This window comes from Primulina eburnea, chromosome 8 (assembly GCF_022965805.1).
Source record: "Primulina eburnea isolate SZY01 chromosome 8, ASM2296580v1, whole genome shotgun sequence".
Taxonomy (NCBI): domain Eukaryota; kingdom Viridiplantae; phylum Streptophyta; class Magnoliopsida; order Lamiales; family Gesneriaceae; genus Primulina; species Primulina eburnea.
In genome coordinates, this window is record NC_133108.1 from 1,263,944 (window position 1) to 1,287,738 (window position 23,795).

The 23,795-nt window shown below is 33.1% G+C and overlaps 3 protein-coding genes across 4 annotated transcripts; 2 read left to right on the plus strand and 1 right to left on the minus strand.

The window, feature by feature from the left end:
• The first annotated feature begins 844 nt into the window (after window positions 1-844).
• LOC140838234 (histone-lysine N-methyltransferase CLF) lies at window positions 845-8,942 on the plus strand. Of its 2 annotated transcripts, XM_073204396.1 has the most exons (17): window positions 845-1,136; window positions 2,133-2,234; window positions 2,313-2,638; window positions 3,325-3,486; window positions 4,459-4,543; window positions 4,732-4,878; window positions 4,985-5,032; window positions 5,112-5,180; window positions 5,413-6,089; window positions 6,382-6,535; window positions 6,624-6,844; window positions 7,079-7,210; window positions 7,469-7,559; window positions 7,841-7,888; window positions 7,952-8,080; window positions 8,211-8,288; window positions 8,489-8,942. In XM_073204396.1, exons 1-17 carry the CDS (start codon window positions 1,077-1,079, stop codon window positions 8,678-8,680), a joined length of 2,721 nt encoding a protein of 906 aa, XP_073060497.1. In that variant the 5' UTR covers window positions 845-1,076; the 3' UTR covers window positions 8,681-8,942. The 2 variants fall into 2 exon arrangements, with proteins under 2 accessions (XP_073060497.1, XP_073060498.1); XM_073204397.1 differs by lacking the exons at window positions 845-1,136; window positions 2,133-2,234 and having other exon boundaries at window positions 2,502-2,638; window positions 3,320-3,486.
• Window positions 8,943-14,655: 5,713 nt separating this feature from the next.
• On the plus strand, window positions 14,656-17,746 carry LOC140838235 (PI-PLC X domain-containing protein At5g67130). The gene is made up of 8 exons (XM_073204399.1): window positions 14,656-15,047; window positions 15,156-15,278; window positions 15,414-15,551; window positions 15,655-15,753; window positions 15,867-16,170; window positions 16,253-16,476; window positions 16,557-16,643; window positions 17,369-17,746. Exons 1-8 carry the CDS (start codon window positions 14,775-14,777, stop codon window positions 17,549-17,551), a joined length of 1,431 nt encoding a protein of 476 aa, XP_073060500.1. The 5' UTR covers window positions 14,656-14,774; the 3' UTR covers window positions 17,552-17,746.
• A 470-nt stretch (window positions 17,747-18,216) lies between these two features.
• LOC140838237 (F-box protein At5g67140) lies at window positions 18,217-20,692 on the minus strand. The gene is made up of 5 exons (XM_073204402.1): window positions 20,255-20,692; window positions 20,022-20,168; window positions 19,247-19,382; window positions 19,050-19,148; window positions 18,217-18,561 (listed from the first exon to the last, which is right to left on the minus strand). The coding sequence occupies exons 1-5, from the start codon at window positions 20,362-20,364 to the stop codon at window positions 18,352-18,354; spliced, it is 702 nt and encodes a 233-aa protein (XP_073060503.1). The 5' UTR covers window positions 20,365-20,692; the 3' UTR covers window positions 18,217-18,351.
• Window positions 20,693-23,795: the final 3,103 nt, after the last annotated feature.

Sequence of the window (23,795 nt, forward strand, 5' to 3'; positions counted from 1 at the left end):
ATGACACTCACTCCAATTGAAATGCATAGAACCGGCACCCTTATAACAGGGGGAAAAATCTTGAACTTTGCCCATTACAGTGTTGGGATATCAGGAAAATAAACGAGTTAATATCGCAACGAAATATCATAAATAATATCAACAATGAATAAGATGAACATCAATATTTATAGTGGTTCACCCCAAAATTAGGCTACGTCCGCTCTAAACCTCTTAAGGAGAACACTTATTTATTAATAACAAAGAAGACAAGAGAATTGAGAATACAAATTATTTCACTCAGAACACTTTGATTTTAACACTCACTTTTTCTCCACTAATCCTATTCCTTCCAAGAATAAACACTTTTTAAAAAATCTCACACTAAATTATTTATCTCATTTCTACAGTTAGCTAGAGTAACTGTTTTTGTGTCTGATTGAGCTAATCAATTTGCTCTTATTTCGAATGCAACCGTTTTTTTTAGAGTAATAATTTATCCATCTTTTATTTTAAAAAAGTATGGTCTAGAAAATTAATTATCGAACAAAATCTACATAACTTGATCATTGTAATATATATATATATATATATATATATATATATATATATATATATATATATGTGTGTGTGTGTGTGTGTGTGTGTGTGTGTGTCTCTATATATATATATATGTATTGTAAAATTAAAAGCAAACATTTATTTAATCATTTCTGAAAATTAACTAATTGAAAATAAAATAAAAATACTTTCATATTAGAACAAATATATAAAATTGTTGTTTTTGAAAGATGAAATTTTATAAAACGAATTTTAATATATTTCGTAACAAATAATAATGAACGAATCCACACACACGGAACAAAGAGGCCGCGAAGAAAAGTAAAAGCAAGTACATAAAAAGGGCGAGCAGACCTGAAAAGCTCCTCTATTTGGCCCCTCACACCGCCAGCTCCCCAATATCCAATTTTTAGGGTTTTTGAAAGTAGAGTTCAATTTTCAACCCGCCAAATCAAGTACCTGAGCCGGCTTTGCATGGTTCGGATCTGTAATCGGAGCTCCATTGCCGGATCGAGAGAAAGGCCGGCTCAGCGCGCATGCCACCGACAATGTCGGCTCCCAAAGCCTCCCCCTCCACCTCCGGATCCTACCCCGCGGTGATGTTTTGAATGGCTACCCCTTGAAGCTGCATTTTACTTGAAAATGTTGTTTGAATATATACACTTACACGCGTCGATTTCCGTGAATTATTTGAAGTGCATTACGTTAGATGGAATTCGAACGATGTTATTGTTTTCTCTTGGATTTTCTGTGTTATTTGGAGAGGCGGGGATTGGAAAAGGAGAGAGACATTGTTTTTTTTTCTTTCCCAGAACTAAGGTTCTTGGTTTATCGGTCTCAAATTAGTGTGATTTGAATTTTGGGTTTGATGATGGTCTGACTTGAGGGAAGATTTAATTTTAATGCATTAATTTTAAATTTTTTAGATTGGTTTTTACGTGCTTGATTTTGATTAAAAATAATTTAAAATGTGGAGACTTTTAATTTAATGGAATAAGAAATCGAGAACTGAACCTTGGGATAGTTTGATCTGCACACTTTCATGATTTATCGAGGGTGTTGAGCACGACTTTATGCTTAAATGATCTTACACCTTCCAAATTGAAGTGATTGAAGTTCAACTTTTGTGAAGAATTGTGTATTCTTATTAAGGACCAAAGAAGATTTTGTTTGTCAGGAGACTCAGGACAACAAAATCTTATTATATATGCCATTTTGGAGGTTAAGTTGAATTATGGTAATCCTTTAGATGGTATTCTGGCCTTAGCGACCATTTTATTTAATGCAAAAGCTGCTAATAGCTAATTTTATATATACCAAGCAACCTACATCAGTGAAATTCTTGTTCGTTGAACACAGTTCTTGTCAATTTCTTTTATCTAAATAACATGCTTCACTAGGTTCACCTATATTAAATTATATGTCTTCGTCACCAAAAAAACATTGTTGGTACTTGCATGCTTTTAGCACTTCCCATTGTCGGTTACATACGTGTCTCAACCCTTGGTTTTTTATATGAGTTGCAACTCTTTTATGTTCACTTAAAAATAAAAAAGAGGGATATCTTACAACTTCTCATATTAATTTGACAGATCACTGGGCAGCAAGAATCAATTCCGCCACCCCGAGAAGTTTCAGCAGTCGTTGATTCTTTTAGGAAGCAAGTTGCTTTAGACCGCTCTGTCTATATAAAGGTGAACTCAAATAATGCCTAAGATTTAGACCACCTCGACACCTCGTGATAATTTTTCTAAAGGTTCACTTTATCTCAGAAACGTATGGAGGAAAACACAGTTAAAGTTCTTGATGTTACAAAAGATCTTTATATGCTGACAACGGAAAGAAGAAATTTAAAGATTATCGGCACCGATCGAAGTGTGGATTTACTGGCAAAGAGGCAGAAGGATGCAATTGATATGCATAATGGTATTGGCACCAGCAATGGAGATGATGAAAGCAGTAGCTCTCAAGAAGATGGATATGCCTCTTCAGCAATACTTTTAGGATCAAGTATTGCAGTCAGGAATGCGGTTCGTCCCATAAAGCTGCCTGAAGTGAAAAAAGTACCACCATATACAGCATGGATCTTTTTGGATAGGTAAATCAAGATTTCTGTGTGATTAATTTTATTGACGCTTCTTCAAATTTCAACTTCTCTCTGCATCGATTTTGAGACTCCGTTCGTTAGAAAGGACTGGTAATTCTCACTCCGATATTTGTCCAAATTGAAAGTTTAGATGGTAGTTTTAGGATTAGAAATTGATTAATATCTGTAACTTTATGTACTGACTACTGTGTCTTGGTTTATTCACCTATTTTATTATCTGATAAGTGATATCTTAATATTTAAACAGTCAAATGAAGCTTAATTTGTCATTTGTGGCAGTATGTATCTTCTGGTTTATGATTTTAAGTTTTTCAATATTATTAAATGTGCTTATAATTTGAATCTTTTTATTGTTTTTTTGTTTTTTGTTTTACAATAGCCTTTTTTGTCTCTTCGTTGAGAAGTATTTCTTTTGTATTTTACGTTGACATGTTTTTTGAGATGATTCATACCTTCATTTATGTGGAAAATTGATTATTGATGTGCACAGTCAAGTGTTTTTCCCCACTTTATCTATTAATTTCCCACCCTTTCTTTGGTTCCAAAGGACTGGCTACGGTTCAAAGTTTATGTGGAAGGACCAAGGATCAGAATACTATTTTCGTCTGGTCATTTTTGCCAAAATTTGTGTTAGAGAAGGAAATATATATTTATTTTAAATTTTTTCCATAGTGCAGAAATCAGAGAATGACCGAGGATCAGTCGGTGGTTGGTAGAAGAAGAATCTATTACGACCAGAATGGTGGTGAAGCTCTAATTTGTAGCGACAGTGAAGAAGAAGCAAATGAGGATGAAGATGAAAAGAAAGAGTTTGCAGAATCTGAAGATTATATTCTCCGGTTGGTAAATGTGGTGTATAGCTTATAACCACGATTTATTACTCTCTCTTTTTTTATCTTGAAATCTCGTGCTCGAAGACATCCACATTTTCACTTGCTCCTTTTATTTCCTCTTGCTATTTATGCATTGTGTTAAGCAACTTTATACGTTGGCTATGGTCTTGTTTGTTTGATTGGAAATGGTGGATTGTTTATGTCTGCTCTATTCTGTCTGCCATTTCTTCGTTCAGATGACTCATCAAGTAAGGTTTAATAGCCGTTGTCTCATTTGTCTGTGGCATATTTTTCCTTTATCCCATCTCAGTGTGCAACTGAGAATTTATTTTCGAAGTTAAATTATCAAATTTTAAGTCGCAGTTTTTATTTTCCATTGTCATGAAAACATGAAATTGGTTCATAGGATCGCATAATGAAACTTCTTGAAACAAAATGAAGCTTAGTTTCCCAGTTGCTATATAAGTTAGAAGGTATGGGTACCTTGCTTCTAATGTTCTAAGAGTATCATTAGCAGCTTACTGTTCTAGTTCATTAGATACTTAACTCCATTCGTTGACAAGAAATCAGGCTCCACCTTTTCAACTGTAAATTCCATTAGTGTATTTCACTATTTCTATGTTTGTGCAAAAATGGGCTGCACACGTTAAAAACAGTGAATTTGATGGGCCTTTTAAGATCATATGGCATGAATGATTAAAAGGGAAGTCTTCCTCCACACAAAAATATTTATATTTGTAAAATAAAAAAACATGTAATATATGTCAAAAGTGTACAGCACACATCTATAACAGTAAATGAAAAACCCATTTTCTTTGTTTCATTTGTCATCTCCTTGTGACTACTGAAATTTTCAATTCATCTTTGAGATGTAGTATCAAGTAAATCGAGACGAAATAACATGTTCAATCCTCGTGTTCTCAATTCATGAACTTTCATTTATCATATGATTGTTTTTTTGTCTTCATCACTTTCCAGAAATACCATAAAAGAAATGGGTCTATCTGATGTCACATTCGATTTGTTGGCCCAATGTCTATCAAGAAAATCTTGCGAGATTAAGGTATGCCCTTAAACTGCAGATGACCAATGACGTGCCCGTCTTTATTTTCTTTCTCTTCCTCGTTTGTCCTTCAATACAATCTGAGAAAGAAAAAAGAATTGGTCATCGAGAAAACTTTGTTCTAGCTGTTTCCCATTTTCTTTTTGCTGGCTTTACAGAGATAAACTACCATCGAACATCTTATACAGGGAAGATTTGAAGATCTTATCAAGAACGAGACTGCTATTTGTCATATGAGCAATGGACATGTTGAAGGATTTGTGAATCCATATGTTGATAAAGATCTCGATGCTGCTTTAGATTCATTTGACAATCTCTTTTGTCGACGTTGCCTTGTAATCATGAAGTTTGCTTTTTTCTCATTTCCTGTGGGAAAAGTCTTTTGTTTGTGTGATACTGTTCCCATTTTTTGTCCTTCTAAAGTTCTCTATATGCTCACAGGTTTTTGATTGTAAACTACATGGATGTTCACAGGATCTTATCTTTCCTGTAAGTTCATTATCCAAGGAGATTTAAGCTAATTTGTTTACAAGTCTACTCATTGCTTATTATGTAAATTTTTCCTTAGGCTGAGAAACAACTTTCATGTTATCCTGATGCTGAGAAGGAACCATGTGGGCCACACTGTCACCGGCTTGTATGTCGTCTTCTTCTTCCTTTTCACCGTTTCTTCAAATAGTTGTTACATTGACAACTTTGAATTTGTATGCGTTCCTTTTAATGTATCTTTCCTGCAATATTCTTGAACTCCTTTTGTCCACGAAACATAAATTTTAGTGTGAATACTTGATGCATTTCCAGGGAAAAGATCTCCTTATTCCATTCTAACAATTATTTTGAAGGCTGATTAGTAATTTATTTTTCATCAGGTCCTTAAATTAGAGGGTAATGCCACAGCGAGCTCTGGGCAGGCAATTTATGAAGAACAATTTGACCCAGCACCTACCGCTGCTGCTATGCAAGTGCAAAAGAGGAAGCATGTAGGTCCATCTGACAGGAAGAAATCAAAGTCTTGCCAAAGTGAAAGTGCTTCTTCCTCAGATATTAAACAAGTTACTGATATCACTTCATCACTGAGGAGTACATCTTCCGGAAAATCAGGGAGTGAAAAAAGGAGTAGCAAGAGAATAGCAGAAAATGTTCTGGTGGCTAAAACGAAAAAGCAGAAGAAAATTGCTGCATCTGATTCTGACTCTGTTGCAGGTTGTGGTCTCAGTTTGAAAAGTTTGAATCTTCGGAGCAGTTCATGTCGAGAAAATGAAGACACCCGGTCTTCTCAGAAAGTGTTATCCACAAGTTCTAGAAAGTCAAGAAGAATACAGTCCTCAGTACTGGATTTTGACAAGTCTTTGCTGGGAGAGGCTGCCAGTGGGGCATCAAATGAGACTGAGAGTAACCAACCTCTGACTAGTAGTGGTGACACCTTGAAGAAAGAAGAGTTTGTTGATGATAATATGTATAAACAAGTGGTAATTGATAGTAAATGCTGGAAAACATTTGAGAAGGCTCTGTATGAGAAGGGCATTGAGATTTTTGGACGCAACAGGTTACTCAAAATATTTTGATTTTCTTTACTTGATGACCAGTTCCCATGTTCTTCGCGATAAGGACATTCTTGTAAATATTACTGTTTTACTGACTCAAATGTGTCACGTAATTTATGTTTTTTTCTACTTGGTTATTATCATAATGACCGACAAATAATAATTTTATGTTCAAGATTTTGTTTAGGCTCAACCAAGTTTCCTATCTACTACCATTTTTTTTTATCGTACAACCTTAATGGTTTGCTTTAGATGCAATGCTTTCTCCTGAAGAACTATATACGTTTCATGCAGCTGTTTGATAGCTAGGAATCTTATGAATGGCCTGAAAAACTGTTCAGAAGTCTTCCAATACATGCATCTTTCAGAGAAGGATATATTCTCTCGAGCCAGTAATGGGACGACACTAACAGATGGTTACTTAAAGGCTGATGGTAATGAAACTGTGGTAAGCTGTTTTTTTCTCTTTGTCCATTTTCATGTAAAATAACAACATTTTCAAACAGTTTTCATATATCCATTTTGTGTGAAAATAGAGTAATGGAGCACGAAGAAGGTCGAGATTTTTACGCAGAAAAGGTAGAGTTCGTCGCCTAAAGTACACATGGAAATCTGCAGGTTACCAATCATTCAGGAAGCGAATTTCTGAAAGGAAGGACCAGCCTTGTCGACAGTACAATCCATGCGGATGTCAATCTGCATGTGGAAAAGAGTGTCCATGTCTTGTTAATGGTACCTGCTGTGAAAAATATTGCGGGTAAGATGACTTTTGTTCTTATGTATTCAGTGGGATCTTAAAAATTTAATTGGAGTTTTGTGGTTCAACTCTTGCTGTTTCTGTCTGCTTCCCTCGTCTTTGGTGGTAACACCATGCTTTATTTTTCTTGTACTCAGTCAAACAGCTGTTCTTTACCTATTGGTTGAAGTTCTAATGCCTTTTGGACTCGAATACAGTTTGCATGTTAAATTCCATATTTTTTTGTCTATTTAGATGTCCAAAGAGTTGCAAGAATAGATTTAGAGGCTGTCATTGTGCCAAGAGCCAGTGTCGTAGTCGTCAATGCCCTTGCTTTGCTGCTGACAGAGAGTGTGATCCAGATGTATGCCGAAATTGTTGGATCAGGTAAGGCGTCTCTGACTATGGTTTCTTGTGGCATGAGGTTCTTGGTTGAAATGGATACCATGGGATGTTGTAACAAAGCTGTATTTTTATTTTCACATTTTTTACACAGTTTGGCTATCCATGACAATGCTGTTTTGATGGACTCCATTCCAGTATTCTGATATTCTTGGATTCTGATGTATAAGAATGTTCAATTTCTGAAAAAAATAGATTTCTACTTTCTGTGAAATAGTTATGCTGTTTGATTTGGTTTAACAGTTGTGGCGATGGCACCCTTGGGGTGCCTTCTCAAAGAGGTGATAATTACGAATGCAGGAATATGAAGCTTCTTCTGAAACAACAGCAGAGGGTAATACTCTCCAAAAGTATCCTCTTTACTTCAAGCTTCCCACTCGAGGGAATTTTTTCCATATTGCTTGTTTCTTTACTGAACTTCAGAGAGCTTGTGTATTAGGGGGAGGTATTACTATTACCGAATGGCAATCAATGTTTAAGAAACTTGATTCCCACTCAATCTTGTTAACTTGTAAAGTTTTTGAGAGCCTAAAGTCTCAAGTCCCAACTCTCATGCTTCTAGAGATATGGAGTGTTAGTTTGAAGCATAGTTCTGATGGTATTATGTGCTTTCAGGTTTTACTGGGGAGATCTGACGTATCAGGTTGGGGAGCATTCTTGAAGGTAAAATTCGGAATATGATGCATAGAGAATTTGTCTGACAACTTACAATTAGTCACACTGCAGAATAGCGTCGGTAAGCATGAATATCTTGGAGAGTACACTGGTGAACTAATATCACACCGTGAAGCCGACAAGCGTGGGAAGATATATGATCGTGAAAATTCTTCATTTCTCTTTAACCTAAATGACCAGGCATGATATTGTAAACTTTTTATATCAACAAGTATTTCTTATCTATGCTTACAACTCCCCCTTTTTGTCCTCCATAAACCTGTAGAAATGTAAGAAAAAACGACATTGATGATTTTTTCCTCATTTTCAGTTTGTGCTTGATGCTTATCGGAAGGGCGACAAATTGAAGTTTGCTAACCATTCACCAGATCCAAATTGCTATGCAAAGGTAACTGGTACCACATTATTGATTTATCATACATTGATAATTCGTACATCAATTTCTCTTGTAATACTAAAGTTGGATGCATCATCATGTCAACATAAATCACACCTCTTTGTGGTCATTATACAAAGTGAAGTATGAACTTTAATTTTAACTTTGTCTCTACCATTATCTGCTTTTATCTATTTCAAATCGCTTGGTAGGTCATTATGGTGGCAGGAGATCACAGAGTAGGTATATTTGCCAAAGAGCGAATTTGTGCTGGAGAAGAATTATTTTATGATTATCGTTATGAAGCAGACAGAGCTCCAGCATGGGCGAAAAAGCCTGAGGCGTCTGGTACTAAGAGAGAAGAAGGGGCTCCTTCAAATGGTCGCGCCAAGAAGCACACGTAATTGGATTATATTCATTTATTTAGACAGATGTGTCATTCATTCCTGACAAAAATCGTCCTTGAAACACCTTCTGGCCGAGGTTCTGATAATTTAGTTGCTGGAGGTAAGGTAACAGTAACTCATCATCTCCGGAGTAACCTAAACTGATTCTTTTGTTCGTGGTATACTTTACTATTGAGTCTATTCAACAAAACAGGAAAGAATACAGACGCTTATGATTTTTTTCCATTCCAATTGAAAATCAGTTGTAAAATGCATTTAATTGGTTTACTCTGATTAGCAAAAGGTAGTTTTCAAGGCACTTGTGATTACCATGCGATGTAGTAAATACCAAGCAAAGATTCCTCACTAGCCGGTGAGACACAGTCCGATGTTACTGTATAAGCTTCTGTTGATGCATTTGTTTGCCTCTTCTATTTGAATAAAGAATTAAAGATCAGCTACGGATGTGGGTTGCCGTATATCAGTCCTAGGGCCGTTGGGCCCAGGAAACTCGCTGCCTGATCTGGCTTGAAATGGTTGTGCCTAGTAAAGCCTGGACCCATCCTCATGGGGCCCCACAAATAACAAGGCTAGTTTTCAGAAACTTGTATTGTGCCAGCCTAAATTTTGGCTTTAATTGGTGCAACCTTAATTCGATTTTTTTTTTTTTTTTTTTCCATTTCATTACCATTTTTTTGTTTACCTAATGGTGACACTCCGGGTTAGGGGTGTTAATTTGGGTGGATTGCGTTGGGTTGAACATTAGTACTATTCAAAAATTGTTGACCCGAACCCAACCTGAACCTGAGCCAACTCGAATTCGAATCAACCCGATTTTGATTCTTTATTTATTTTTTAAAGAAAATTAAATAAAATTCAAATAATAATATTTTAATTTAAACAAATATTAACAAAATCTCTCTTGTATGTATGATTTAAATATGAAAGTTTAATGGTAGAAAAATAAAATATCTTTACTAAATCAAATAAACAAATATTTAAAAAATAAAAAAAAATGTTCAAAATAAATATTAAATTATGAAAATTTATGATATAAATATACAATAAATATTTTTTCAGACATACAATATATATAGACAATATTTATTAATTTTTTAAAAAATTAAATTTTCAGGTCAATCCGAACCCAATACAACCGATCATTTTTTTGGGTCAGCTATCGTGTCTAACCTGATCTAACCCGAACCCAAAAACACTAAACCCAAACTTTATTTTTTTTTGGTTGAACCGTGTCGGGTTGATGAGTTGTGTTTGATTTTAACACTCCTGATCCAAGTAAACTCGGAAATTTCAAACATGGTATATGTATCAACTCGGTGGCTGCCATTCTCTTACCATCACTAAGAGCATGAAACATTTGTACACCTGTGGGTGGGTACGAAAAGACTACAAAATTTGTATTTTTAAAGAAAATTAATTAATTATTTTCTTGTTTCAGCATATATACTATATAGACAGTCGAAGGGTACACGGGGAGTAAGGTGAGAGTTGGTTATTAAGCGAACTCATATTTTAAAAAGAAATGATTACCTAAAACATTCATTTATTCACGTGTATATGGAGAAGTGTTTCACCTTTTAAAGTCACTTGCGAGAACCAACCCAACAACCCAACAATAAATTATTTATTTAACTACTAAAAGCGTTATCGTTACAAAAAAAATATCTCGAAAATTCGTTAAATTGGTTACGAAATGTTGGTGCATGTAATATTATCAACTTAAATGTTAAATATGTTTTTGATGAATGCATGTCTATGTTTTTTATGAATGCATATCTACTACAATAGAAAATTTCAAAGTATATGAGAAATTATTATGTAAAAGAAAATATGAGTGTGATTGAAAAACGCTAGTCATTGCTAACGAAATTACATATAAGAAATTTCCTATTTTTGTTGAAACTCGATGAATATTTTTGTATCGATTGCTTAATATCTGTTATGTTTTAAAGATTTACTTACACTATATTACAACAATATTGCGGCATAAGTTTTAGTATTTATTGACTCTGAATGAGATATTTTGAGTAACTGTGTTTATTTGTTGTGAATTCTTAGAGAGGCAACCAAAAAATTTTCTGACGTCGACTACTCTACTGCAATTATGTTCCTATCTATGTTTTTAATATGTTTTTAAAAATTTTTGATTATCGTACCGATGTTGTTAGGAGTGATTTTGCATCAAGTATGAAAGATAAAATTTTAAAATATTGAGAGATTATCTCAATTGTACATGACTCAGCAACTTTGTTTGACCCTATTCGAAGTCAAGGTGGCTTATATTTTTTTTTTTTTGAATATTATGATAACTTTCTTAAGAAGAATATTAACAATAAAAAAAAGTCAATCATACATTCTTTTCAAGAATTGTTCGATTTGTAAGTTAGCAAAGAATGTGGAGCGAGTAACCAGTCGAACCCAAAGGAAGAGCGAAAGAAAAAAACAAAATGAGAGCAATCAACTTCTTTCAATGTTTGAAATGAAAAAAATTTAAAAAAATATGTTACAACAATAAAGTCCTGTGAGATACATATTTATTTAAGTCGATATTTTCATACTCTGGAATTTTTCGATGTTCTAGAATGGTGGGGAGTAAATTCGTAACTATATCCAGCTTTAGGGGCAATTGCAAGAGACGTCTTAGAATTTCAATTTTCAAATGTTGCTTCTGAATTAACATTTTCAACATGTGGTTGAATCAATGGCGAACAAAAAACTAATTTAAATCTGGAGCTAACATTTCTACAGGATTGTTTTGTGGCAACAAAACAAAGACTGCCTGAGTGATAGATGGATTTGCAAGCTCAAGTTTCAAGGAAGATCCAGAATATTCCGAATATATTTTAGTACACAAAAATTCATTTGAGACGGTCTTACGCGTCAATTTTGTGAGAATAATATTTTATTTGGGTCACCAATGAAAAAATATTACTTTTTATGCCAAAATATTATTTTTATTGTAAATATTGGCGTGGTTGACCCGTCTAACGAATAAAAATTCGTGAGATTGTATCACAAAAGACTTACTCATTTTAGTAAATTATGATGAATTTTAAATGTTTAATGTAGATATCAATGTTTCATTTATATTTATCTTTTTGTATGATATATTTTCTCAACTCAAAGTACATAATAAAAATAATTGTTTTTCTACCAGATGAATTTTTTTTTAATATTCCATATTTACGTCATGCTTGGGTCGGTGATTTTTTACTGTCTCAGCATGACCAACTCTGATCTCCTATTTCTTTTGTTCTGTTTCGCTTCGGGGAGGCCGAAAAGAACCATCCTAGCGCGAGATGCTATGCCTTTCATGCTTCGACTTCACCAATGCGAGTTGGGTGGTCAAAGCACCAACCTAGGACGCCTCGTTCTTCTCCAACAATAACCCTTAGAGTGGGTCTCATGTGGGACCGTCTCACGGATCTTAATCTGTGAAACGGATCAATCCTACCCATATTCACAATAAAAAGTAATACTCTTAGCATAAAAAGTAATATTTTTTCATGGATGGCTAAATAAGATATCCGTCTCACAAATACGACCTGTGAGACTGTCTCACACAAGTTTTTGTCTAACCCTTAACCTAGAATTCGTCCATCTATTACCGGTTCGGGTAGTAGATAGGATTAGTTCCAAGATATTCTAAATATTTTGGAACCAACGTGTAATGTCCTGGATTTGTTTATCTGTTACTCTGCAATTATTGATTGATGAATTGATATGATTGTGAAAAAGCCAACTGAGACACAAAATGAGATTGCATGTGATGATGTATGTGCGAGGACAATACCCCTCGCGCATATGCGCGGCACTGATACGTGCATATGCGCGAGGCAGGCAGAGGACCTCACGCATATGCGCGAGACTGGGCGCGCATATGCGCGAGGAAGTGTGTTGATCAATGGCAAGTCCAGAGAACCTCGTGCATATGCGAGGAAGAAGGGCACACATTTGCGCGAGCTGCCGAGAAGGAAATTGCTGAGACCAGTATGTCTCGCGCATATGCGCCGAGGAAGGTCGCGCATATGCGCGAGACATGTAGTGCATAGAGGAAGCCACTTGCCCTTTTCGATGCAATATATATATATATATATATATATATATATATATATATATATATATATATATATATATATATATATACTGTCTCATTCAGTTGCTACGGAGAAAGAATAAGAAAGCTCCGGGGCAAAGTTTCGATTCTTGATACTAGAATTGTGATTTTGTGAAATCCATTCGTCCGATTTTCAATCCGACTTCAGTATTGTGTTCTTATCGACGAGAGCTTCAACTGAACGTAAGTTTTATTGATTTATGTTATGATTTGAAATTAGTATATTGTCATAATCAAATATTATTGATATATGGTGTTCTTGACATAGTAGACATCGTATAATCAAGACCGGATTGAAGAACATATATCATATGCAATTGTTATGAATTTTTAGCATATATGTGAGTGGGATTACACAGATTTTGTGACTTGTGTATGATATTGGTTGATGATGATGAGTCGTGACATTGAATCTATTGATGATTGAGTTATCGATATATCGAAATGATGTCGTTATGCCGTTGAATAAATCTAGACCGAATATTAAGCCTATCACGTAAGTACATTGAGTTGTATGTGATTTCATGCCTCTCAATTGTCATTTCAGATTGGTATTGACAGCTTCTACGTCGAGAATCCAACTTCACCATCGAAAGAAGAACGAACAAAGAATCCAACGAACAAAGAAATGTATAATCCAATGTTGAACCGGGAAAAATTACTCGAATTAGATCCGATTTGAATTTCCTAAAACCACATGCTAGATTGTTTATACTTTGATATGTCTATATTTTGTCTATTGAGTTATAGAAATGTACATAAGATAGATGAATACTTGGTAGAGGTGCCAAGTAACCGGACGTTCAGTTTATATTGTTGTGCGTAAGAGAAGATCGACTCCTATTGTAGATATTCAATATAGAGAGAGCCGAAGTCCGGGAATAGGAACGTACCGCCACCCCAAATGGGAGAGTAGGTGGGAGATTTGTTACGTTCTTATTCAAAACGAGATCCTTAGACTTAGAAAAAGAGTCGAGTCAAAGATTAAGAGTTAAAGAGTTTGATTTAGAGTATGGTTTTGATATATGTTTCTAGACTTGGATTCATGTTTTTAATACATGTTATGTGTGTTGTATATGTTTGTATGACATACATGTATACATTGTTTATACTGGGAATTCTATTCTCACCGGAGTTATCCGGCTGTTGTCGTGTTTGTATGTGTGCATGGCAACAGGTGGGACATGATCAGCACCGAAAAGAGCTTGAATGAGTGAGGATTAGCGTGAGTGAAGATTAGCGTGGTGATCAACACCGATATGAAACTGGTGGTTTATCCCTAGATTTGTAGTGATGGAAAAAAACAAACACTAGTTATGTGACTTGTAATTTGGAATAAGTTTGTAAGTTGATCATGTGTTGTAGAGTTTATATTTGATCTTGTATAATAAAGAAACTTAACTAGTTGTATGCTTGTATACCTTTTGATTAGTAATGTTTGATATTATAATTTTTTTTTATCAAAGTAGCATACATAATTGATCCAATTAGTCCCAAAAATTGAAGAAGATGAGTTACCACTCAGTCCCCACACAACGACAATGATTTTGGACTAATTTTACCAATTCCGTCAACAATAGATCCGTAACTTCAAAATAATTAAGCGTTGTTGAGATTTTGTGTGAAATAGTAAAGATTTTTTCTTGGGGAAGTTGGTGAAAAATCCCCAATGAAGACATTTCTTTGACTTCACTCCCTACCCACAAAATTGTGGTATTATGTCATACAAAATGTGGTACACTTCATGTGGAAATATGGTACACTTCATGTGAAAATGTGGTACTAAAAAAGTACCTAAAGACTGAACACAAAAAAAAATGACGACTGGGGATTGAACCCAAATTTCCCGTTTTTTCTTTCGAGCACAGACAATATCTGACATAGGGTTCTAAAATCGAGACTTCCATTTCAAAAGAAAAGAGAATTCCTCTGTCCTTGCCTGTTTTTATTTCAAAACCGAGACTTCCGTTTCAAATGAAAAAAAAAGACCGAGATTTAGTTCCTTATTATATTTTTTTAGTAGAGAGACTTCCTTATTTTTATGTTCGAATGAATTTGATTTTCCCCACTGCCACTGCCACTGCCCGACACCCGATGTTGGCATGTTTGGCGGAGCTTTGCAGTATGAAGCCAAGCTCAATTTTTCCCATTGGGCGCCTTTTTTCTCTAGTGCAAGTTTTGTTATTTATTTTCTTCTCACCTCTGTTCGTCCCCACCTCCACCGCTTGCTCCAATGGCAATTGTCAGGTATTTCAACTGATTCATTCCTTTCTTTCGGTATTTTTGCGTGGATCCTTACATTTCTTGGCATCTTGTCCCTTGTAAATGAGCTGAGTCTTCTAAGAATTTGGGCAGCTCCTGGAATCGTGTGTTTCTGCTACTGACTGTGGGCCTGGTCTATATTGTGGGAATTGCCCTTCACTTGGCAAGAATCAACCTTATTGCATTAGGGGTCAAGCCACTGCACCAGCTTCTATTGTAACGAATGCTGATCTTAACTTCTCTATTTGTCTTTGTTTAGTGATTAGTATTCAGGAATTCCGTACTTGTTTTCTTGATTTTGAGTTTTGGTAGTAATTACTTTGTGGTTGTGTATCATGCTGAATAAGATAGATTAGTGGGCTGCCCTTTAACAAGTACTCTTGGCTAGTGGCACATAATGCCTTCTCCCGTGTGGATGCTCCTTTATTGACTGGTGCCCAAAGACTTACTTTTTTTAATCAAGAAGACACTGTTACTAATCAATTGAGGGTATGCAAATTGTATGCCTTTTTATTACATTTTAAAGATAAGAACAATTGCTTCTATGTTATCCATTCATATTCTTTTTTGTATTTATTTGAATTTTACGTAGAATGGAGTAAGGGGACTTATGCTGGATATGTATGACTTCGAGAACGACATCTGGCTATGCCATTCATTCCGTGGCCAATGCTACAACTTCACTTCATTTGTAATTTCTGGCCTCCTTTCTCCGATAAATTTAGTTTTATGTAGTGCGATATCGAACATAATTTGTTCGAAACGATTTTGTAATGTGTTTTTCAAAAAATTCAAATATTTTAGGAACCTGCAATTAATACACTGAGAGAAGTGGAAGCATTCCTAACTCAGAATCCTACAGAGATTGTTACTATCATAATTGAAGATTATGTTCATTCGCCGAAAGGGCTAACAAGGGTGTTCGCCGATGCTGGTTTGGACAAGTATTGGTATCCGGTTTCGAGGATGCCCAAAAAGGGAGAAGATTGGCCGACTATTAATAACATGGTAAGAAATAATTATCGTCTACTGGTTTTCACTTCTGATTCTTCAAAGGAGGCTACTGAAGGAATTGCGTACCAGTGGAAGTACGTGGTGGAAAATGAGCGTAAGTATCAGTTAGTAGAATACCAATTTGACTGAAGTGTTGTTTTGTTCAATAGAAATCTTGATCCAATTATGTGTTTCAGCTGGAGACCCTGGAATTATACCTGGTTCATGCCCGAACAGAAAGGAATCAAAGCCACTCAATTCAAGAACTGCCTCTCTATTTCTAATGAACTACTTTCCAACCATGCCAGTTCAAACTGAAGCTTGCAAAGAGCATTCTTCCCCAGTAACTGATATGGCTGCGACCTGTTATAAATCAGCCAGGAATATGATGCCTAATTTTTTAGCTGTGAATTTTTACATGGTATTAACATTTTAAACTTGAAGAAACGTATTAAATGTATAATTTTAGTTGTAAGCATTACCATTAGTTCCAATGTGCAGAGAAGTGATGGAGGAGGTGTTTTCGATGTTTTGGATCATATGAATGGTCAGTCATTGTGTGGGTGTAGCACGGTGTACGCTTGCCAGGTTTTTCTAAACTCTCTCTCCTGAAAATTTCATTACTTCAAGAAAATAGTGAGAGTCGCAAAATAAGAAAATGTAGCTGATGCAGAATCATTAAGAGCTATAATATATGTATAATGAAAGTTGGCTGTCTCGTTCATCAAGAGCTTTGAGAAATTTATGAATGGATTGGTTTAATCTGGATAAAAAGTGATTTATAATTTGCACGTAAATTATCGTTTTCATCTTTATTCTTTTGAATTAAAGTTGGGCATAGTAACATACATTTGGAGTAGCTTAGATTTTATGTATGAATTTGAAAATTATGAATAGTTTATTGTGATATGATTATTGATCCATTTCAAACCTGGTGCTCTATCTGAAATTAGATTTTTTTTCCGTTGAGAAGCTTGTGATTCATTGAACTGCTTATTGAATTGTCACACATTGGAAAAATTCAACTTGCAAAACAAGTATGAGCGCCTCTATACCTCTTTGATTTATTTCAGCTTTGCAAGTCCTTAAACTTGCTTTTTGGGGATACTTGGTGTTGTCCACCGGCTCCTGCCCCACTTATCAAGGGCGGATCTAGGAATTTTGGAAAAGTGGGCAAGAGTAACTCATAAATTTTGGGGGCAAAACTTGTTTTAAAAAATTAGACCATAAAATTTTGAAACATTTTTCTTTGATCGACCACTAGTCATACAAAACAAAATTGAGTAGCTTAATACTAAAAGGACTTGTTGCAGGCCGGAGCACCTTTTGGAAGTTGCAAAACTGTTTCTGTGTCCAACACAACTCCACCTGCCACTGCAACTGATGGAAGCTTTTCGGGTTCAGTTCAGTTAACGAGCTACGCTTCAGCCATCATAGTCCCTTCCATATCGTTTATATGCCTGTTACTTTTTCTTGTGTCCGTTTCGTTTTTGTGACCATGACAAATAATGGATTTAACCATTCAGTCCATAGAAGTCGAAATATAAAAAGTGTTTACCGAATTTGGTTTGAGCCAGATGTGTATCCAACAGCGGTATGCCATATGTGGAGCTTATTGTATCAAAGCAGACTGAGGTGTTATGAAATGAGTTTTACAGACTTACAATATACAAAGGAGTTATGTTCTGTTATTAGATAGATAAGATTGAATATTTTGTCAATGTAATAGAAGATAAGTATTTAATCACTTGATATTTTCATTTGAATCATGGAAATTTACTGAAATCCAAGTTTTTCTCTGAGTTGCCAATCCGACATTTTTATTTTATGTTGGCAAAAGCATGAGGATACTGGGAAACACATAAGTGCTACATACTGTTAAAAGTAGTATTGCAAAGTCCCCACTCACATCAAAGAGAACAAAAATTGTTGATACAACAAACTCCCAACAAATTTCACAAAATAATCCATCTCTAACATACGACGAATCAAACTACACACGTATGACCTAAGTTTCAATGAAGTTGTAAAGAACATTTCATGTCTTTAACAAAAATTTAACTTGTACTCTCGAATAAGTATGTACAGAGATAATCAATGGACCACGGAAGTCTTAGCAATGGCTTCAATATTACAATGTTTTCATAAAATAAAAAACAGATAAACAAAATAACCAGATTATTGATAAATTGAATAACGAACCATTCGCGGTTCTTGAATGCTGGCCTTTTCTGAGCGAATTTACATATATACAAAGATGATAAGCCTATACACTTTTCAATGAGAAAAAGAAGCCTTAATAAACTGCCCTCGGGTGGGATCTTCCATCACCTAATATTCCTTTCGGTTGTATCTGAAGAGCTGGACTGATCGTAAGCATACCAATGAAGCAATCCAAATGTATCTTAATACCCCATACATTGATGGATTCGAGCTTTCGACATTTATTTACAAGAACTAGAAGTCCATCCTCAGTTACATGGCGACAACCCCATAACACTATACTCTGGAAAAGGGGAAGATAATGACAATATTATCAGCTCAAAAGATCTTGTACCTCTATAGACTTGCAACATTTGGTCATTTCTTTGTTACACTTTTAGATATACAGATAGATCATTTGATCAATATATTTGAATCTTTCGGCTAAAAATTTATTACTTTGATGAAAACGAAGGAAATTTAGTAGATAAGAGAACCTCAGCTGAACGAAGAAAACAGACTAAAGTCCCAAGCTTTCTTTAAAGTGTGAACGTTATTTGCATTTTGCAATATATTTTGTGTTGCCCAAGCTAATTATTGAAAAGAAAAAACCACAAGAATTTTTATTAATAAACTGAAGTGTATTTGACATTAACTGAAATGCAAATAACACCAATCTTCCCAAATATTTCCAATTTTTTTGTATGGAATTTCACGGCACTCATATTCGAAAGTTTTGCAAACCCATATTGATAAACACAAATTTTCCTTTACTAGTGCAATAGTGTGTACCTTCAATTGAGGACAGCTCTCTGCAATGGCGATTAAGGATGAATCCGTAATAAACGTACCACCAATATTCAGGTGTTGTAGTGAAGTAGCTCTCGAAATCTGCAAGGAAAAAACATCAATTCAGATGCTATGCAAATGCTTAAACTTTGGTTCAAGAATGGAGTACGATCAGAAAAAAATAGCGACAGAATTCATACAAGTTGAACAACTCCTTTATCTGTAATTGCTGCCACACCCCACAAAGAAACTGAAGAAAGGTTTCCAATACATTTTGCATTAGACATTTGGTACAATCCATAATCGGTTATCATGCAACCCCAACGGCTTCTTGATCTGTACCACATACCAAAGGTATCAAGATTCATTAGATAATATCCAATCTTCATATCAGATTCTATCATCTTCCAAGAAACATAGGGAAACAAAATTTAATACATGGTCTAGGTTCATGATATCATAACGTTTATAATCTTATAACTGAAACGTATTCCGTGAACTTTACTCCATTGCCAGTTTTATCAAACTATGCAGATTCCTACTAAGAACTAGGACTAGGAGAATCTCAGTATATCCATATGTTAGAAGGTTTCCAGTAACTCTGATCGAAAATGGACAGATTACTCTATTATTCTACAAGCAGACGTGATAACAGGGACAGATCCAGTTGATGTGAGGGGGGACTACTGATCATTTTAAACCAAAAAGATCTGGATTTTTTTGTAATTCTTCTAAAAAATTTACATTTCAAAATCTGAATTTTAATATGTAATCCTTCTAAAAAAATTATAGGTGCATCGCAGAAATGATTGTACAGGTGGCTTGTAAAACTATCCTACTGACTCTTCAGAGAGAAAATTAGCTCTGGAACTAGGAACACCCAACTCAAGGAATCAAAGACTATAATTCAACCACCACAGTTCAGCCCAGAATTTCAATGATCGGTTAAAAAGAATAAAAAATAAAATTGCATACATATCCAGGTCTTTGAGACCATAAGCTAAAAGAACCAATCTTGTAGTAGATTCATCGTCCATTTTCCACCCAGAGAAACTGAGAATTCTCCTCCGAGCCAAAGATTCCTTCACTCCTTGCCTCCATTTCCGACACACCCGGCTTGCCCTACATACATAAATATACACACACAAACATAAATACACAAAATAATTCAACCCAAAAGAATATTTTTACAAATAAAATCAACTCACCGAGCCATATCTCTGAAGCAAGTCAAGATGGTAAATATGTGGGCCAATAAATCAAGAGGCAGACGTTCAATTACTGCTTCATATTCTCCTCCTTCCATATCTACAAGCATGATCAAGAATTAGGATACAAATTAAAAAAAAAATTAAAGAAAAACAAATTTAGGATTCTTTCTCGGGATTTTTTGTGCTTGTATGCGTGGGAGAAAAACGAAAGGAAAAAGGGTGGCAGTTTTTGGCGCTTCCCAGCAGAGAACTCAGCTTGGCTCACGCATAAATACCCATATTTGTACATACACACACACGTGCCAACCAAAGAAAGAAGATGAACAGAGAGTGTGGTCATCTTTCATCATTCTATATTGAGATTTTGAATCTAATTACACACATAAATTTCTTTTACCATTTTGTATTGAGATTTTGAAACTTTGTAAAATCTAAATGCGCACATAAATGTCCTTTGACTTAACATATGACATACATAGTTTGAAGAATTTGCGAAACTGGGGGCGGTAACAATTTAACGAGTTTGGTTGTCCAAGTCAATCACGTAAATACAGTCTATAAAATAAATACTAGATACGAGGACATTCTGGATATATTGATTTTTTAATTTTTTTTACTTTAATCAGCTTATATTATACAATATATTTTTGAGATAATAATAATAGTTTTTACTCAAATAATATAGGTTCTGCAATATTTTTTATAACATAACTAACAAAAAAATGATAATTTTGCAGTAAACAATATAATTTTGAAAACAAAAAGTAATATTTTTCATTAATCAAATATTTTTAATTCAAATCATCATATATTACAAAATATATTTTTCATAACATAATTAAAAAAGCGATATTTTTACAGTAAAAAAACTATTTTTGAAATAAAATGAAATATTTTTTATGAATAGGTCAGATATCTCTATAACGTGAGTTTTTATGACCATGTTAAAGTGAAATCCCTTATATAGCATATTTTGATGTTTTTGTGATAGGCATATTTTGGTGTACTAGCAAGAAGCACGTGCGATGCACGTAAATATTAATTATTTAATAAAAATTAAAATTTGATTTTTTTTAAAAATAATTTGATTCATTTTTTTATTTATATTGATTTAGTCTTTTGTCATATTAGACGAATAAATTAATTAAGAACTTATATACTTTACTTTCAAAATTGTTTCTCAAATTGAAATTCAAGTCGTTAATTTTATGTTATATAATAAATTATAATTAGCATAATATATAGAATGAATTGAACTGAAACAAATTTTGAAAATATATATATCTAAGAACCACGTATAAGGTATAATAACCTAAAAATCAACCAGATTATGGATTTTATAAATGCATAAATCATAATTTATATAAGTGAAGCACACTAAGGACAAATAATTTTCAATTTAAAATATTTATGATTAACTTGTCAAAATATTATCAAAACTAATGAAATAATAATAATTGATAATAAAATATAACCTATAATACTCAAAATTTGCTTTTAAAATTTGTTTTCAATCATTTTTTACACGGTTGAAAGATTTTCTCAAACGATTATAAATATTAACCACGTGAAAAGTGTGAAAGACGGTTCAATATTTCTAATGATATTTTCAACCAGTTGACAATCTAAACAACAAGATATAGTTTGAAGAGTTAGTCTCATGTGAGACCGTCTCACGGATCTTAATCCGTGAGACGGGTCAACCCTACCCATATTCAAATAAAAAGTAATATTCTTAGCATAAAAAGTAATACTTTTTCATGGATGATCCAAATAAGGGATCCGTCTCACAAATACGACCCGTGAGACCGTTTCATACAAGTTTTTGCCTAGTTTGAAATGTAAAAACTTGTGAATAGTAAAGACACGGGAATTTTATGGATGTAAAACACTCACACGTCACTCCTTCCTTTGTAAAAAGGATTCCACTAAAAGACTTTGTCTTATATATATATATATAAATATATATATTTATAAGTGCGACTAAAATATTTAAACTTCTTATTATAGCTAACTATTTTAATTTTTCTATCAGATTCGTATTTTATGATATTATTAGTATATTAAAATTCATAATTATTGATATAAATTCTAATAAATAATTTATTAAATTCTTTACTTTCAATTCTTAGTTAAAAAATAATAAAATATATTAGTATTAAATTTCACATTATTATATTATTATATACTTATCATGTTATTGTACTATTGCATATATAATTATTTTTTTCTTATATCTTCATGTGATACTATAATTTATTACTTAATTAGAAACTACACTAAAATATAATTACAAAATTGCATTAAAATAATAAAATAACATGTAGAAAGAAAATTAAAAAGATAAAATATTTAAACTTAGTATAAAGATGGATTATTTGAGAAAGTTAATTTAGGAATTACATTTTATTCTTGAAGTGATATAAATTATTACAATCAATGTATATTGTACTGATAATTCATTAGGAATTGTTAGACTATTAATTATATATGATGTGGAATAATTAGGCTACTAATTAATTATATATTAGGTGGAATAAATAAAAAAAATTGATATTTTCTTTTTACACTTACAACAATTAGAAATTTACAAATATATCTTTATTGAATTTTTGGATTTGTATTGATGAGGATGTCATTTTTATCTTTTGACAATTGAAAAAATTGTCAATTATCTACACTTACGTAGGTTTATAGATAAAAAAAATATATTTTTATTATCAAACATATATTCATTTTTAATGCATAGATTTCCCATAAATTATGTAGAAAATTTCCATGCAATTAATCTAACAACACACAATTTAAGGGGATGATAGAAAATTTACAATGAAAAACTTTGTTATTATTTTTACACTTTTATAAGTATAATATTTAAATATATATTCTTTTAATATTTTTAATGATTTTTTAAAATTAAAAAAAGCTATTGTTTTAATATTTTTTCTAAGAATTATGTATCAAGAAAATATTATTTCTCTAATGTATTTTTATTATAAAATATTTATTCAATTTTTATGTAACATTATTTTCAAAGATTCTTATGTTGCAATTTTTTATTAAAAAATAAAAACACTATTTTAATCCTTATGTATTTAATGATTGTGTAATTTTCATGCAATTAATCTAACAATACACAATTTATGAGAATAGTAGAAAATTTACAAGGAAAATTTTGTTATTCTTTTTGTACTTTTATAAGTATAATAGTTAAATATATATTCTTTTTAATATTTTTTGTAAGAATTATGTATGAAGAAAATATTATTTTTCTAATATATTTTTTATTATCGAATATCGATTCAATTTTTATGTAATATTATTTTCAAAATTTCTTATTTTACAATTTTCTATTAAAAAAATAAAAACACTATGATCCTCATGTGTTTAATGAGTTCAAAAAAATAAATACCTCAATTAGATACATAATCAATACATTACAAATCCATTATCCCAAATTTGTCCCTAAATTTTATATACTATTGTTTTAATATTTTTTCTAAGAATTATGTATCAAGAAAATATTATTTCTCTAATG

Bases quoted from the DNA above. Each gene is read 5' to 3' on its own strand.
- LOC140838234 (XM_073204396.1), top strand. From the start codon at position 1,077: ATGCCACCGACAATGTCGGCTCCCAAAGCCTCCCCCTCCACCTCCGGA. The intron at 3,487-4,458 runs GTTGGTAAATGT...ATCACTTTCCAG, and splicing joins TCTGAAGATTATATTCTCCG to AAATACCATAAAAGAAATGG. The intron at 6,090-6,381 runs GTTACTCAAAAT...CGTTTCATGCAG, and splicing joins GAGATTTTTGGACGCAACAG to CTGTTTGATAGCTAGGAATC.
- LOC140838235 (XM_073204399.1), top strand. From the start codon at position 14,775: ATGAAAAAAAAAGACCGAGATTTAGTTCCTTATTATATTTTTTTAGTA. The intron at 15,754-15,866 runs GTAATTTCTGGC...CAAATATTTTAG, and splicing joins GCTACAACTTCACTTCATTT to GAACCTGCAATTAATACACT. The intron at 16,171-16,252 runs GTAAGTATCAGT...TATGTGTTTCAG, and splicing joins GTACGTGGTGGAAAATGAGC to CTGGAGACCCTGGAATTATA.
- LOC140838237 (XM_073204402.1), bottom strand. From the start codon at position 20,364: ATGCTTGTAGATATGGAAGGAGGAGAATATGAAGCAGTAATTGAACGT. The intron at 19,383-20,021 runs GTATGCAATTTT...TATGTGGTACAG, and splicing joins GGTCTCAAAGACCTGGATAT to ATCAAGAAGCCGTTGGGGTT. The intron at 18,562-19,049 runs GTACACACTATT...CCCCTTTTCCAG, and splicing joins AGAGCTGTCCTCAATTGAAG to AGTATAGTGTTATGGGGTTG.